General features: G+C 44.1%; 1 protein-coding gene across 1 annotated transcript; it reads left to right on the forward strand.

Annotated features, from left to right (window-relative positions):
• Positions 1 to 9,614: 9,614 nt before the first annotated feature.
• LOC140015865 (uncharacterized) lies at positions 9,615 to 14,105 on the forward strand. The gene is made up of 7 exons (XM_072068692.1): positions 9,615 to 9,841; positions 10,280 to 11,022; positions 11,212 to 11,752; positions 11,912 to 12,548; positions 12,672 to 13,019; positions 13,131 to 13,158; positions 13,561 to 14,105. The coding sequence occupies exons 1-7, from the start codon at positions 9,615 to 9,617 to the stop codon at positions 14,103 to 14,105; spliced, it is 3,069 nt and encodes a 1,022-aa protein (XP_071924793.1).

Consider the following 14,105-nt stretch of genomic DNA (forward strand, 5'->3'; position numbering starts at 1 on the left):
TCTCCTATGTGATTAAATACAAGATTGGCAAGACAAATGTGGTAGCTGATGCCTTGTCACGTAGACACTCCTTACTTGCCTGTCTTGCTGCTAATTTTTCTACCCAAGGTATGTATCGCATGTTGGATATGACTAATGGATGCGAAAAGGAAAGAAAAATGCAATCCTAAATCTAAAATGTTTCTCATGAGGCTTTTAGGTCCCAACCACATGAATTGTGGTGGCCAATAAGGAAAGCTCTCAAGGAAGTCGTGATTAATGCAAGTGAGGACTTAAGTGCAAGTGTGCAAGTGTGAGAAAATAAAGGTGTTTTTGTGTGCAAATGAATGAAAATAGGATAGTAGATACATATAAGTGCAATTGAATGCCATTTGTGAGATAGAAAAATAAATAAGTGATAGGAAGAAAGTGGTGAGAAAGTGTAGATTGAGAAAAAGTCTAAATAATGAGAAAATGTGGCTAAAAGAGTGTGGATGTGGTATAAAGAGAATGCAAGTGTATGACCCTATGTAAATAAAGTGCTTGTTTCTTACGTGTTTATTTGCCTCTAGTTATATTGTTGCAACGCGATATATGAGTCGTACCTTACCCCGTTTATATGTTCTAGTTGGTTGACTCTCAAACATGGAGGATAAAAGGAGTCGGACCAAGAAAACTAATCGAGAACGCGGTTCCAGGCGAGGCCGTGAGGGTGAGCAAGTACAGGAACCAGTGCCTGAACCGATAGAGGAGAGGGAGGCAGCGGTTGAACAGCAACCTGAACCCCAGACTGCCGGGGGAGATCAGGTGGCCACTGCCATCCAACAGATGACTAATATTTTGACTCGGTTGGTGGAGCAACAGGGTCAAGGGTCTGTAAATCAACCTAGAGACCCTGATTCGGGGCAAGATAGAGCCTTGGAGAGATTCCAGAAGTTCTCTCCACCCAAATTCTTAGGAGGACCAGACCCGTATGAAGCTGAGAAATGGCTGGAGACCATGGTAAATATCTTTGCTGCCCTAAACTACACTGAGGAGAGACAAGTCCAATTTGCCGTATTCCAATTTGAAGGGCCAGCTAGGGCTTGGTGGAATGTAGTGAGGGCCAAGTGGGAGAGAGAGGAAACTGCCTGGACTTGGCTAAACTTTGTACGGGACTTCAACGAAAAATACCTTCCACCCATCGTCCAGGAGAAGAGAGAGGACGAATTCATTAAACTCCGTCAGGGACTGATGAGTGTAACTGAGTATGAGACTCAGTTTACCAAATTGTCTAAATTCGCTCCCGAATTGATTGCTACGGAACCAAGGAAAGTACGAAGGTTTATACAAGGGTTAAATGTGGAATTGCAAGAAGCCTTAGCAGCGGTCCAAATCAATACTTTCACGGAGGTTCTGGAGAAGGCTTTAAGGATAGAAACTGCTAGGACGCAAGTAAGGAATTTCCACGCTAAGCGGAAAGGGGCACCTAGTGGAGCCCAAGGGTCGGTACGAGGCGAGCGGAGCATGCCACCCGCTAAATCCGGTCGTGGAGCTGGAAGTGGACGATTTTCGAACACGTTTAGGGGCAGTGCTCCGAGAGGGAATGCCCAGAGGGGAGGCCAGGGCGGTAGAGGTCAAGGTAGAGGTTTTACTCAGGGAGGTCAAACCTCCACTCCCCGAGTGACATGTGGGTATTGTGGAAAATTGAACCACACTGAAGACGAGTGCTGGAGAAAGGCTCGGAAGTGCTTGAGGTGCGGAAGTGCGGATCATCAGATGGTCAACTGTCCGCTAATCAGTGACACTCAGTCGACTGCCAGGTCAAACCCAAAGCCGACTACTGCTGGAGGGGCTAGGTCGAGGGTACCGGCCAGAGTGTACTCGCTAGATCAAACAACTGTGCTTGAACCAACCAAGGTGGTAGAAGGTACAATCCCTGTTTTTCACCGGTTAGCTAGAATTTTAATAGACCCCGGTGCTACTCACTCTTTTGTTAATCCTGCATTTATGCTTGGAATTGACTCGAAAGTTGAAAGGTTACCTTATGACTTAGAGGTAAGAACACCTACAGGTAATCAAACTTTGCTTGCGAATGAGGTGTATAGGAGTTGTGATATTTGGATTGGCGAACGGAAATTGGTAGTGGACCTCATTAGTCTAGCCATTAAGGGGTATGATGTTATCCTAGGTATGGATTGGCTAGCTCACTATCATGCTCGAGTAGATTGTAAGATGAAAGTGGTCGAATTTTGTATACCAGGGGAGGCAACTCTAAAGCTTGATGTGAGGGGTATGATAGCCTCTTCTGCACTTATTTCGGGTATAAGGGCTAGGAAGTTGCTTAGTCGTGGGGCTCGTGGTTACCTAGCTTTTCTAATTAACACTCCGGGAGAAAAGACTAAGTTGGAAGACATGCCAGTAATCAGTGAATACCCGGACGTATTTCCGGAAGAATTGGAGTCTTTGCCACCCGAAAGGGAGATTGAATTTAAGGTTGATTTAGTACCCGGAACCACTCCCATCTCTAAAACTCCTTATCGTATGGCACCCGCTGAGCTCAAGGAGTTGAAGGTGCAACTGCAAGACTTGCTAGAACGAGGGTTTATTCATGAGAGCGAGTCTCCATGGGGAGCTCCAGTTCTATTTGTTAAGAAAAAGGACGGGAGTTTAAGGTTGTGCATTGACTATCGAGGATTGAATGCAGTAACCATTAAGAATAAATATCCCTTGCCCCACATAGATGAGTTATTTGATCAATTACAAGGGGCTGTAGTGTTTTCCAAGTTGGATCTGCGACAAGGGTACTATCAGTTGAGAATTAGAAAGGAGGATGTGCCAAAAACGGCATTTAACACTCGATATGGGCATTTTGAGTTCGCTGTGATGCCTTTTGGTTTAACCAATGCCCCGGCAGCATTCATGGACATGATGCATCGAGTGTTCAAACCTTACTTGGATAGGTTTGTAGTGGTGTTCATTGATGATATCTTGGTGTATTCGAGGTCAAGGGAGGAGCATGAACAACATTTGCGGATAGTATTGCAAACCCTAAGAGAGCACCAACTGTTTGCTAAGTTCAGTAAGTGTGAATTTTGGTTGGAAGAGGTGGGGTTTTTAGGTCATATAATTTCGAAAGATGGCCTTGCTGTAGACCCGGCGAAAGTGGAAGCTGTGGCTAAATGGAAACAGCCAGAAAATCCCACCGAGGTGCGAAGTTTTCTAGGTCTAGCAGGATACTACCGCAGATTTATAAAGAATTTCTCGAGGATTGCAGGACCCTTGACTAACCTGACCAAGAAACAAGGAAAGTATATTTGGGACGTTAAGTGTGAAAATGGTTTTCAAGAGCTTAAGAAACAATTCACTATGGCTCCAGTTTTAGCTTTGCCCAGTGGAAAGGATAGTTATACGGTTTATACCGATGCTTCAAAAGAAGGGCTAGGGTGCGTGCTGATGCAGAATAGGAAAGTGATTGCCTACGCATCCCGAAAGTTAAAAACTCATGAGCAAAATTACCCGACCCATGACTTGGAACTTGCAGCTGTAGTGTTCGCTTTGAAGAAATGGCGACATTATCTCTATGGTGTAACTTTCGAGGTTTATACGGATCATAAGAGCCTTAAGTATCTGTTTTCTCAGAAGGAGTTAAATCTAAGACAACGTCGGTGGGTAGAGTTCTTAGAGGATTATGATTGTACAATTAACTATCATCCTGGAAAGGCCAACGTTGTAGCAGATGCTTTAAGCCGGAAGGCTCAACTGGCAAGTTCTATAGTGAGAGAGTGGGGCCTATTGGAAGATGTATGTGAGTGGAAACCTCGTTTGGAATCGGAAAAGGTGGTTTTTGGAAATATTGAGACGAAATCGGCATTGATGGAACGAATCAAAGAGGGCCAAGTGAAGGATCCAATAGTGCAGAAGTGGGTAGAGAGAGTGAAGAAAGGGGAGTTACCTAATTTTAATCTAAGCCCTGATGGAATTTTAAAGTTTCGAAATCGTGTCGTGGTACCTAGGGATGAGGAATTGAAAAGGGAGATTTTAGAGGAATCACATTGCTCTAGGTATACGGTGCACCCAGGGAATAATAAAATGTACCAAGATCTTAGGAATCTGTATTGGTGGGAGAAAATGAAGGCGGAGATTGCCCAGTTTGTGCAAAAATGTCTTACGTGCCAACAGGTGAAAGCTGAGCATCAAAAGCCGTCAGGTTTGTTACAGCCTTTAGAGATCCCTGAGTGGAAGTGGGAGCACATAACGATGGATTTTGTGTCAGGATTGCCACGAACACAAAAGGGGCATGATGCAATTTGGGTAATAGTGGATCGATTGACTAAGACTGCACATTTTCTGCCAGTAAATATGAAATATTCCTTGGAGAAACTTGCTAAACTTTATATGGATGAGGTAGTGAGACTACATGGGGTACCAGTGAGCATTGTATCTGATAGAGACCCTAGGTTTGTATCCCGATTCTGGCAGAAATTACAAGAGGCTCTAGGAACTAAGCTGAGTTATAGCACAGCGTATCACCCGCAAACTGATGGACAATCTGAGAGAACTATTCAAACTCTTGAGGATATGCTGAGAGCCTGTATTGTGGATTTTAAAGGAAGTTGGAGCCAATACTTGACTTTGGTTGAATTCGCGTATAACAATAGTTATCATTCCTCTATTCAAATGGCTCCATATGAAGCTTTGTACGGACGACGATGTCGATCTCCAATCCATTGGGATGAAGTAGGGGAGAGAAAAGTCATAGATCCGGCTACTATACCATGGGTTGAGGAAGCCTATGAAAAGGTGAGAGTGATCCGCCAGAGACTTCAAACCGCCCAAAGCCGTCAGAAAAGCTATGCCGATCATAGGAGGAAAGACTTGGAGTTTGAAATAGGAGATAAGGTGTTTCTTCGGATCACATCATTAAAGGGAAAGATTAGATCCGGAAAAGGGAAAAAGTTGCAACCACGATATATAGGACCTTTCAAGATGCTGCAGCGAATAGGAAAGGTGGCTTATCGACTTGAGTTACCCGCTAGCTTATCTAGGATCCATGACGTTTTCCACGTTTCTTTGCTTAAGAAATACCATCCGGATCCGACTCACATTTTTCCACCCGAAGATGTTGAACTTGACGAGTCTTTAACCTATGAAGAACGACCTATTCAAATACTGGATAGGAAGGTGAAGGACTTGAGAAACAAGCAGATTCCTTTAGTAAAGGTACTATGGAAGCATCATGAAGTGGAAGAAGCAACTTGGGAGCTAGAAACGGATATGCAAGAAAAGTATCCTGGCCTGTTCGCGACAAAAGGTATGAATTTCGAGGTCGAAATTCTTTTAAGGGGGAGAGGATGTGAGGACCCGCAAATTTCCTACATTTTTCCTCAAAAATGCCTTTTATTTGAAAATTATTATTTATTAAGGCCCCCTACCTCATTATTTCACACTAAGTGTAAATAAACCTAGAAAATAAGGTTTTACGCTTTGGTTTCAAGTTTTGAGCAAAATTAGGGTTTTTCGATTTTTCCGCCGGATGAATTTTCGGTACTGGCCGAGGATCAATTTGATGATTAAAAGTGACTTTTAAGTGAGAAATAATATGTAAGTAGTAGCAATGATATAAGGTTAGTGAATGGGAGGTAAAAACCCTAGTACGTGAGTTTTTAAGAAAAACGGCGCGAACCGGCGGGTCCCGCGCATTACCGATTGAACGCACCGCTTGACCACCATTTTTCTTACCCAACAAGTTGTTGACTTTTGCACATAATATCTTCTCTCTTGGCAGCATGTTGACCGAAAATTGGTGGCTAAGAAAGGCAAGAAAGAAAGAGAAAAAGAAAGGGTGGTGGTGGTGACAAGTGTCACCACCTCATGGCTTCTTACCCAAGACCATTACCATCCATATAACCTCAACACTTAGCCAATTCTTCCTCATTTCTGCTGGAGCTGGCCGAGAGCATCAAGGAGGAAAAACTCCAAGGGAAATCTTTCATTTCATCTCCAAATCCAACAAATAAGTGAGGAATCGAGCGAAGTAAACCGATTAAACTTGCTTTCTAGTGACTAGCTAGTGAGTGGTGGTGTGATTCTTGAAGGGGAGAGCTTGTGCTACTCTTGGTGACTTTTATTCAAGGTAAGAGAGTTTATCTCTCCAAGTTTTACATCTAATCTTGTTAAATTAAGTTTAGTAGGTGATTATAGTGGTGAGATTATGGATGATTAGCATGATTTAGAGGTTTTCCCCAATTTATTTGATGAACTAGGGTTTCTGATTTTCTGCTCAATGTGATGTATGATGCATGAATGTTGTAATTAAGGTTATATAAGGTTGTTTAGTGGTGATTAGAACCAGAAATTTGAGGAAATTACACTTAGAGCTAAAAATTCCAGATTTCTGGAAAATTTCCCAAGCATTCTGTCCGAAATTGTACCTATATGTTAGAGGCCGAATTGGCCTTTGGTCAAAGAAGAAACGTTGTAGAGAATGGTGTTTTATAGGTGCCTATAAAATTTCAGCTCAATCGGAGCAACGCAGAACGTGAAAAGTCCAAAATACCCCTACTGTTTTAAGAATTTCCCAGCAGTCCGTTTCTTCAGTTCAGTCCAGTTTATCACGATTTTTGACCAGGATCCATTCTGATTTAGCTCTGGGCCAAAACATAAAACTTGTAGTGTTCTGAAGTAGCTTTAAAATGCCTCAAAGAAAACCTGATTCGGACTTGTGTACACTGATTTAGGTCCGTTACAGCATAATGCGTTTAAACTGCCGGTGAATTGGTTTCTGGTTTAGTAATCTGAGATTTTGACTAAGTTACATTAGGAAATGGACTAAGTGACCTTCATGAATGTTGTAGCTTTGTGTCTTAGCTTCGAAAGGGCACAGGTTTCGTCTTAATCCGATAAGCGTAGCCTCGAATGTGTTATTACCGCATTTGTACGTCAAATCTGTCTTGTGCCACATTGAATTTCTGCACTTGTACTTGAGGCGATTCTTGTTGTTATAATATTGTGAGCCTATGGAACGGCTCTTGACATAAATTGCTTATTTGTATGATGTTGGGATGTTGTTGAAGGAAAATATTGAAGCCTAAATGGCTGGAAATTAGGTAAACACAAAGGGCATGCTGCCCAAATTTTTACTCGAGGTCTAGAAAACTATCTTTGCGACTTGAGTGAAGGTTAAGTGATTATCACTTGAACTATCGAGGACCTTTGCCACTTGTTTATCGAGGGTTATATGTTAGGACTTGGCCGAACTTGTACCCTTAGGAAAACGATATGAATCACTACGAAACCGTTTTACTTGCACTTTTGACTCAAGAGTCATATTCAAGCAGAAATGTTATCAAATTTTCCAGTTTAAAGAGCGAGCAACTATTTCACGACTCTTCTCAAGTGAATTTCAATTTCTTGATTCTTATCGAACGAAACGCTTAAGTTTCGAACCTTGGTTGATTTCAAAGTTCTCAAGTAAAGTTTTATCGCAGATTTGGACTCCCAACCCGGAGTACCACCTCGACGCGAAAACTAGAAGCACTATTGTGGTGAGTGCTTCCAAATATCCGATTGTACTTGATATGTGTACTCCCTACTTGACTTGCGTGATTACATGACAATGAATGAAAGGGCAAGGGTGTACTTTATCGCACTTGCCCTAATATGACTTGTTCTTGCTATTGATCATACTTGACTTGTTGTACATGTACTTGAATTATATCTTGCCTGGAATTCCAGAAACCCTGTGGCTAGTTAATCGAGTCGAGCCGGCAAGGGCCTGGTCGATTAGATAACAAACCCTGGGTCACTTGTAATGTCGAGTGGAGTGTTATCTACTCGACTAACGGTATACTCGAGTATTACCACCCATGTTTCGTATGGCATGCGGGCCCGGAATAGGGGGTTGATCGGTGGACGGAAATTGGCGTGTAGCGGAGTTTATTTGGACTTGGAATTACTTGAAAGTTGACGGAGTGTCGACTACCACTTGACCAAGCTGGAATGGAGCCGTAACATGAATACCGTATCCTTATATGTGAATGTGCATCTAATACTACTTGACTAGCTGAAGTACTATTTCCTTGATTTGACTTGTTTGCTCGCCATTTCACTTTTATTTTGCTATAACTTGGTTGCTGACCAATTTGATATTTGGGAACTTCACTGAGCTTTGGCTCACCCCGTTAGTTTGTTTTCCTTACAGGGGTACGGGTGACGCGAGAGACTTGTAAAAGACTAGTGTAGCCGTTTGTTTTGACTTTTGACTTTTTGGTCTTGTACTCGCGCTATTCCTCGAACGAAACATGTTGTACTTGGATTGTATACGTTTTGTACTAGTTGGTGTATTAAGACTTTGTACCTGACTCCTATCAATGTAAATTATAAGTCTGAATCGTGAATATTATTTATGGTGCATGGTTGTGTATTTATGATTCGATTGAGATAGTGAGTGAGTCCTGGCGAGAGCTGGGCAGGCGGTCCGCCGAACCCTTTGGTACGCCTTAGGGAGAGGTGGGGTCGTCACAGGTGGTATCAGAGCTTAGGCTTGAATTGATCTGGATAGTTTGAGTGCTTGACTTGATAGGCTAGGGTTTTATTATCGAGTTTAGCCTTAGCCTTGTTTTGTGCTTGATGTGTACTTACCTTTGCAATGTTATTTGCAAACTTAGGTGATGGCAGACACTGACTCTTCTGGGGGTGCTGGACCGTCCCAGCCTGCACCTACTGACATACCGATCGAGATACCTACTGAGGTGCCTGAGGTGCCTACTGACGCACCTACTGACGCTCCCGTGGTCGAGCCATATCTAGCGGGCCCTGTATGTCGCGTGATCACATACCAGGAGGTTCCCGGCGGGCCAGCGCAGCGGTGGTCCCCAGCGCGCAAGATCCGGCGCTGCGATTGCTGGAAGACCTACTCTTACCCTGACCGAGTAGTGCTTGCTATAGATGACGATCGGAGACGATTGGGTAGCACCAATCGTAGGTGCTTTGCGGAGATAGAGCGTCTCCAGGCCACTCTCCGAGATCAGGGAGCTCGGATACGATAGTTGGAGGCCGCGGTTCTGGCAGAGCAGCAGCAGTCAGATGCTTACCGTGATCAGGCTCATGCGGTGACTGGACGTTTGATGCACATAGTTGGCCATATACGAGACCGGACTGACCACATCCTGACCAAGTGCGAGGCACTTGTTGAGGACGTGATCCAGGACTTGGCCGAGGAAGGCCAAGCGCCTGTAGCTCCTGCCGCTCCCGGTGCCCCTGAGGAGGATCCAGAGGAGGATCCTGAGGAGGACATGGAGGAGGAGCCGAGCGCGTCCTCGGAGTCAGTTGGGTCGGCGTCTAGCCAGACCACTTGTTAGGATCGGGGTTTTAGGAGGTTTTGTGGGCTAGTTAGGAACATAGTGGGACGACATGTCTTCTTTTGTTTTTGTTTTAGACGTGTCCTGGTGGATATAAATATCTTTTGTTCTATGTTCCTTGGCTGTTATAGCCTTTGACTACGTGACTTGTTGGCCTGTATATACGACTTGTTTGATATGTAAATAAAGTGCTTGTTTCTTACGTGTTTATTTGCCTCTAGTTATATTGTTGCAACGCGATATATGAGTCGTACCTTACCCCGTTTATATGTTCTAGTTGGTTGACTCTCAAACATGGAGGATAAAAGGAGTTGGACCAAGAAAACTAATCGAGAACGCGGTTCCAGGCGAGGCCGTGAGGGTGAGCAAGTACAGGAACCGGTGCCTGAACCGATAGAGGAGAGGGAGGCAGCGGTTGAACAGCAACCTGAACCCCAGACTGCCGGGGGAGATCAGGTGGCCACTGCCATCCAACAGATGACTAATATTTTGACTCGGTTGGTGGAGCAACAGGGTCAAGGGTCTGTAAATCAACCTAGAGACCCTGATTCGGGGCAAGATAGAGCCTTGGAGAGATTCCAGAAGTTCTCTCCACCCAAATTCTTAGGAGGACCAGACCCGTATGAAGCTGAGAAATGGCTGGAGACCATGGTAAATATCTTTGCTGCCCTAAACTACACTGAGGAGAGACAAGTCCAATTTGCCGTATTCCAATTTGAAGGGCCAGCTAGGGCTTGGTGGAATGTAGTGAGGGCCAAGTGGGAGAGAGAGAAAACTGCCTGGACTTGGCTAAACTTTGTACGGGACTTCAACGAAAAATACTTTCCACCCATCGTCCAGGAGAAGAGAGAGGACGAATTCATTAAACTCCGTCAGGGACTGATGAGTGTAACTGAGTATGAGACTCAGTTTACCAAATTGTCTAAATTCGCTCCCGAATTGATTGCTACGGAACCAAGGAAAGTACGAAGGTTTATACAAGGGTTAAATGTGGAATTGCAAGAAGCCTTAGCAGCGGTCCAAATCAATACTTTCACGGAGGTTCTGGAGAAGGCTTTAAGGATAGAAACTGCTAGGACGCAAGTAAGGAATTTCCACGCTAAGCGGAAAGGGGCACCTAGTGGAGCCCAAGGGTCGGTACGAGGCGAGCGGAGCATGCCACCCGCTAAATCCGGTCGTGGAGCTGGAAGTGGACGATTTTCGAACACGTTTAGGGGCAGTGCTCCGAGAGGGAATGCCCAGAGGGGAGGCCAGGGCGGTAGAGGTCAAGGTAGAGGTTTTACTCAGGGAGGTCAAACCTCCACTCCCCGAGTGACATGTGGGTATTGTGGAAAATTGAACCACACTGAAGACGAGTGCTGGAGAAAGGCTCGGAAGTGCTTGAGGTGCGGAAGTGCGGATCATCAGATGGTCAACTGTCCGCTAATCAGTGACACTCAGTCGACTGCCAGGTCAAACCCAAAGCCGACTACTGCTGGAGGGGCTAGGTCGAGGGTACCGGCCAGAGTGTACTCGCTAGATCAAACAACTGTGCTTGAACCAACCAAGGTGGTAGAAGGTACAATCCCTGTTTTTCACCGGTTAGCTAGAATTTTAATAGACCCCGGTGCTACTCACTCTTTTGTTAATCCTGCATTTATGCTTGGAATTGACTCGAAAGTTGAAAGGTTACCTTATGACTTAGAGGTAAGAACACCTACAGGTAATCAAACTTTGCTTGCGAATGAGGTATATAGGAGTTGTGATATTTGGATTGGCGAACGGAAATTGGTAGTGGACCTCATTAGTCTAGCCATTAAGGGGTATGATGTTATCCTAGGTATGGATTGGCTAGCTCACTATCATGCTCGAGTAGATTGTAAGATGAAAGTGGTCGAATTTTGTATACCAGGGGAGGCAACTCTAAAGCTTGATGTGAGGGGTATGATAGCCTCTTCTGCACTTATTTCGGGTATAAGGGCTAGGAAGTTGCTTAGTCGTGGGGCTCGTGGTTACCTAGCTTTTCTAATTAACACTCCGGGAGAAAAGACTAAGTTGGAAGACATGCCAGTAATCAGTGAATACCCGGACGTATTTCCGGAAGAATTGGAGTCTTTGCCACCCGAAAGGGAGATTGAATTTAAGGTTGATTTAGTACCCGGAACCACTCCCATCTCTAAAACTCCTTATCGTATGGCACCCGCTGAGCTCAAGGAGTTGAAGGTGCAACTGCAAGACTTGCTAGAACGAGGGTTTATTCATGAGAGCGAGTCTCCATGGGGAGCTCCAGTTCTATTTGTTAAGAAAAAGGACGGGAGTTTAAGGTTGTGCATTGACTATCGAGGATTGAATGCAGTAACCATTAAGAATAAATATCCCTTGCCCCACATAGATGAGTTATTTGATCAATTACAAGGGGCTGTAGTGTTTTCCAAGTTGGATCTGCGACAAGGGTACTATCAGTTGAGAATTAGAAAGGAGGATGTGCCAAAAACGGCATTTAACACTCGATATGGGCATTTTGAGTTCGCTGTGATGCCTTTTGGTTTAACCAATGCCCCGGCAGCATTCATGGACATGATGCATCGAGTGTTCAAACCTTACTTGGATAGGTTTGTAGTGGTGTTCATTGATGATATCTTGGTGTATTCGAGGTCAAGGGAGGAGCATGAACAACATTTGCGGATAGTATTGCAAACCCTAAGAGAGCACCAACTGTTTGCTAAGTTCAGTAAGTGTGAATTTTGGTTGGAAGAGGTGGGGTTTTTAGGTCATATAATTTCGAAAGATGGCCTTGCTGTAGACCCGGCGAAAGTGGAAGCTGTGGCTAAATGGAAACAGCCAGAAAATCCCACCGAGGTGCGAAGTTTTCTAGGTCTAGCAGGATACTACCGCAGATTTATAAAGAATTTCTCGAGGATTGCAGGACCCTTGACTAACCTGACCAAGAAACAAGGAAAGTATATTTGGGACGTTAAGTGTGAAAATGGTTTTCAAGAGCTTAAGAAACAATTCACTATGGCTCCAGTTTTAGCTTTGCCCAGTGGAAAGGATAGTTATACGGTTTATACCGATGCTTCAAAAGAAGGGCTAGGGTGCGTGCTGATGCAGAATAGGAAAGTGATTGCCTACGCATCCCGAAAGTTAAAAACTCATGAGCAAAATTACCCGACCCATGACTTGGAACTTGCAGCTGTAGTGTTCGCTTTGAAGAAATGGCGACATTATCTCTATGGTGTAACTTTCGAGGTTTATACGGATCATAAGAGCCTTAAGTATCTATTTTCTCAGAAGGAGTTAAATCTAAGACAACGTCGGTGGGTAGAGTTCTTAGAGGATTATGATTGTACAATTAACTATCATCCTGGAAAGGCCAACGTTGTAGCAGATGCTTTAAGCCGGAAGGCTCAACTGGCAAGTTCTATAGTGAGAGAGTGGGGCCTATTGGAAGATGTATGTGAGTGGAAACCTCGTTTGGAATCGGAAAAGGTGGTTTTTGGAAATATTGAGACGAAATCGGCATTGATGGAACGAATCAAAGAGGGCCAAGTGAAGGATCCAATAGTGCAGAAGTGGGTAGAGAGAGTGAAGAAAGGGGAGTTACCTAATTTTAATCTAAGCCCTGATGGAATTTTAAAGTTTCGAAATCGTGTCGTGGTACCTAGGGATGAGGAATTGAAAAGGGAGATTTTAGAGGAATCACATTGCTCTAGGTATACGGTGCACCCAGGGAATAATAAAATGTACCAAGATCTTAGGAATCTGTATTGGTGGGAGAAAATGAAGGCGGAGATTGCCCAGTTTGTGCAAAAATGTCTTACGTGCCAACAGGTGAAAGCTGAGCATCAAAAGCCGTCAGGTTTGTTACAGCCTTTAGAGATCCCTGAGTGGAAGTGGGAGCACATAACGATGGATTTTGTGTCAGGATTGCCACGAACACAAAAGGGGCATGATGCAATTTGGGTAATAGTGGATCGATTGACTAAGACTGCACATTTTCTGCCAGTAAATATGAAATATTCCTTGGAGAAACTTGCTAAACTTTATATGGATGAGGTAGTGAGACTACATGGGGTACCAGTGAGCATTGTATCTGATAGAGACCCTAGGTTTGTATCCCGATTCTGGCAGAAATTACAAGAGGCTCTAGGAACTAAGCTGAGTTATAGCACAGCGTATCACCCGCAAACTGATGGACAATCTGAGAGAACTATTCAAACTCTTGAGGATATGCTGAGAGCCTGTATTGTGGATTTTAAAGGAAGTTGGAGCCAATACTTGACTTTGGTTGAATTCGCGTATAACAATAGTTATCATTCCTCTATTCAAATGGCTCCATATGAAGCTTTGTACGGACGACGATGTCGATCTCCAATCCATTGGGATGAAGTAGGGGAGAGAAAAGTCATAGATCCGGCTACTATACCATGGGTTGAGGAAGCCTATGAAAAGGTGAGAGTGATCCGCCAGAGACTTCAAACCGCCCAAAGCCGTCAGAAAAGCTATGCCGATCATAGGAGGAAAGACTTGGAGTTTGAAATAGGAGATAAGGTGTTTCTTCGGATCACATCATTAAAGGGAAAGATTAGATCCGGAAAAGGGAAAAAGTTGCAACCACGATATATAGGACCTTTCAAGATGCTGCAGCGAATAGGAAAGGTGGCTTATCGACTTGAGTTACCCGCTAGCTTATCTAGGATCCATGACGTTTTCCACGTTTCTTTGCTTAAGAAATACCATCCGGATCCGACTCACATTTTTCCACCCGAAGATGTTGAACTTGACGAGTCTTTAACCTATGAATAA

This window comes from Coffea arabica, chromosome 10c (genome assembly GCF_036785885.1).
Source record: "Coffea arabica cultivar ET-39 chromosome 10c, Coffea Arabica ET-39 HiFi, whole genome shotgun sequence".
Taxonomy (NCBI): domain Eukaryota; kingdom Viridiplantae; phylum Streptophyta; class Magnoliopsida; order Gentianales; family Rubiaceae; genus Coffea; species Coffea arabica.

Coding starts and splice junctions, on each gene's coding strand:
- LOC140015865 (XM_072068692.1), top strand. CDS start 9,615: ATGGAGGATAAAAGGAGTTGGACCAAGAAAACTAATCGAGAACGCGGT. Junction 11,753..11,911: donor AAGTTGGATCTGCGACAAGG/GTACTATCAGTT, acceptor TTACTTGGATAG/GTTTGTAGTGGTGTTCATTG. Junction 12,549..12,671: donor TCTATGGTGTAACTTTCGAG/GTTTATACGGAT, acceptor CATCCTGGAAAG/GCCAACGTTGTAGCAGATGC.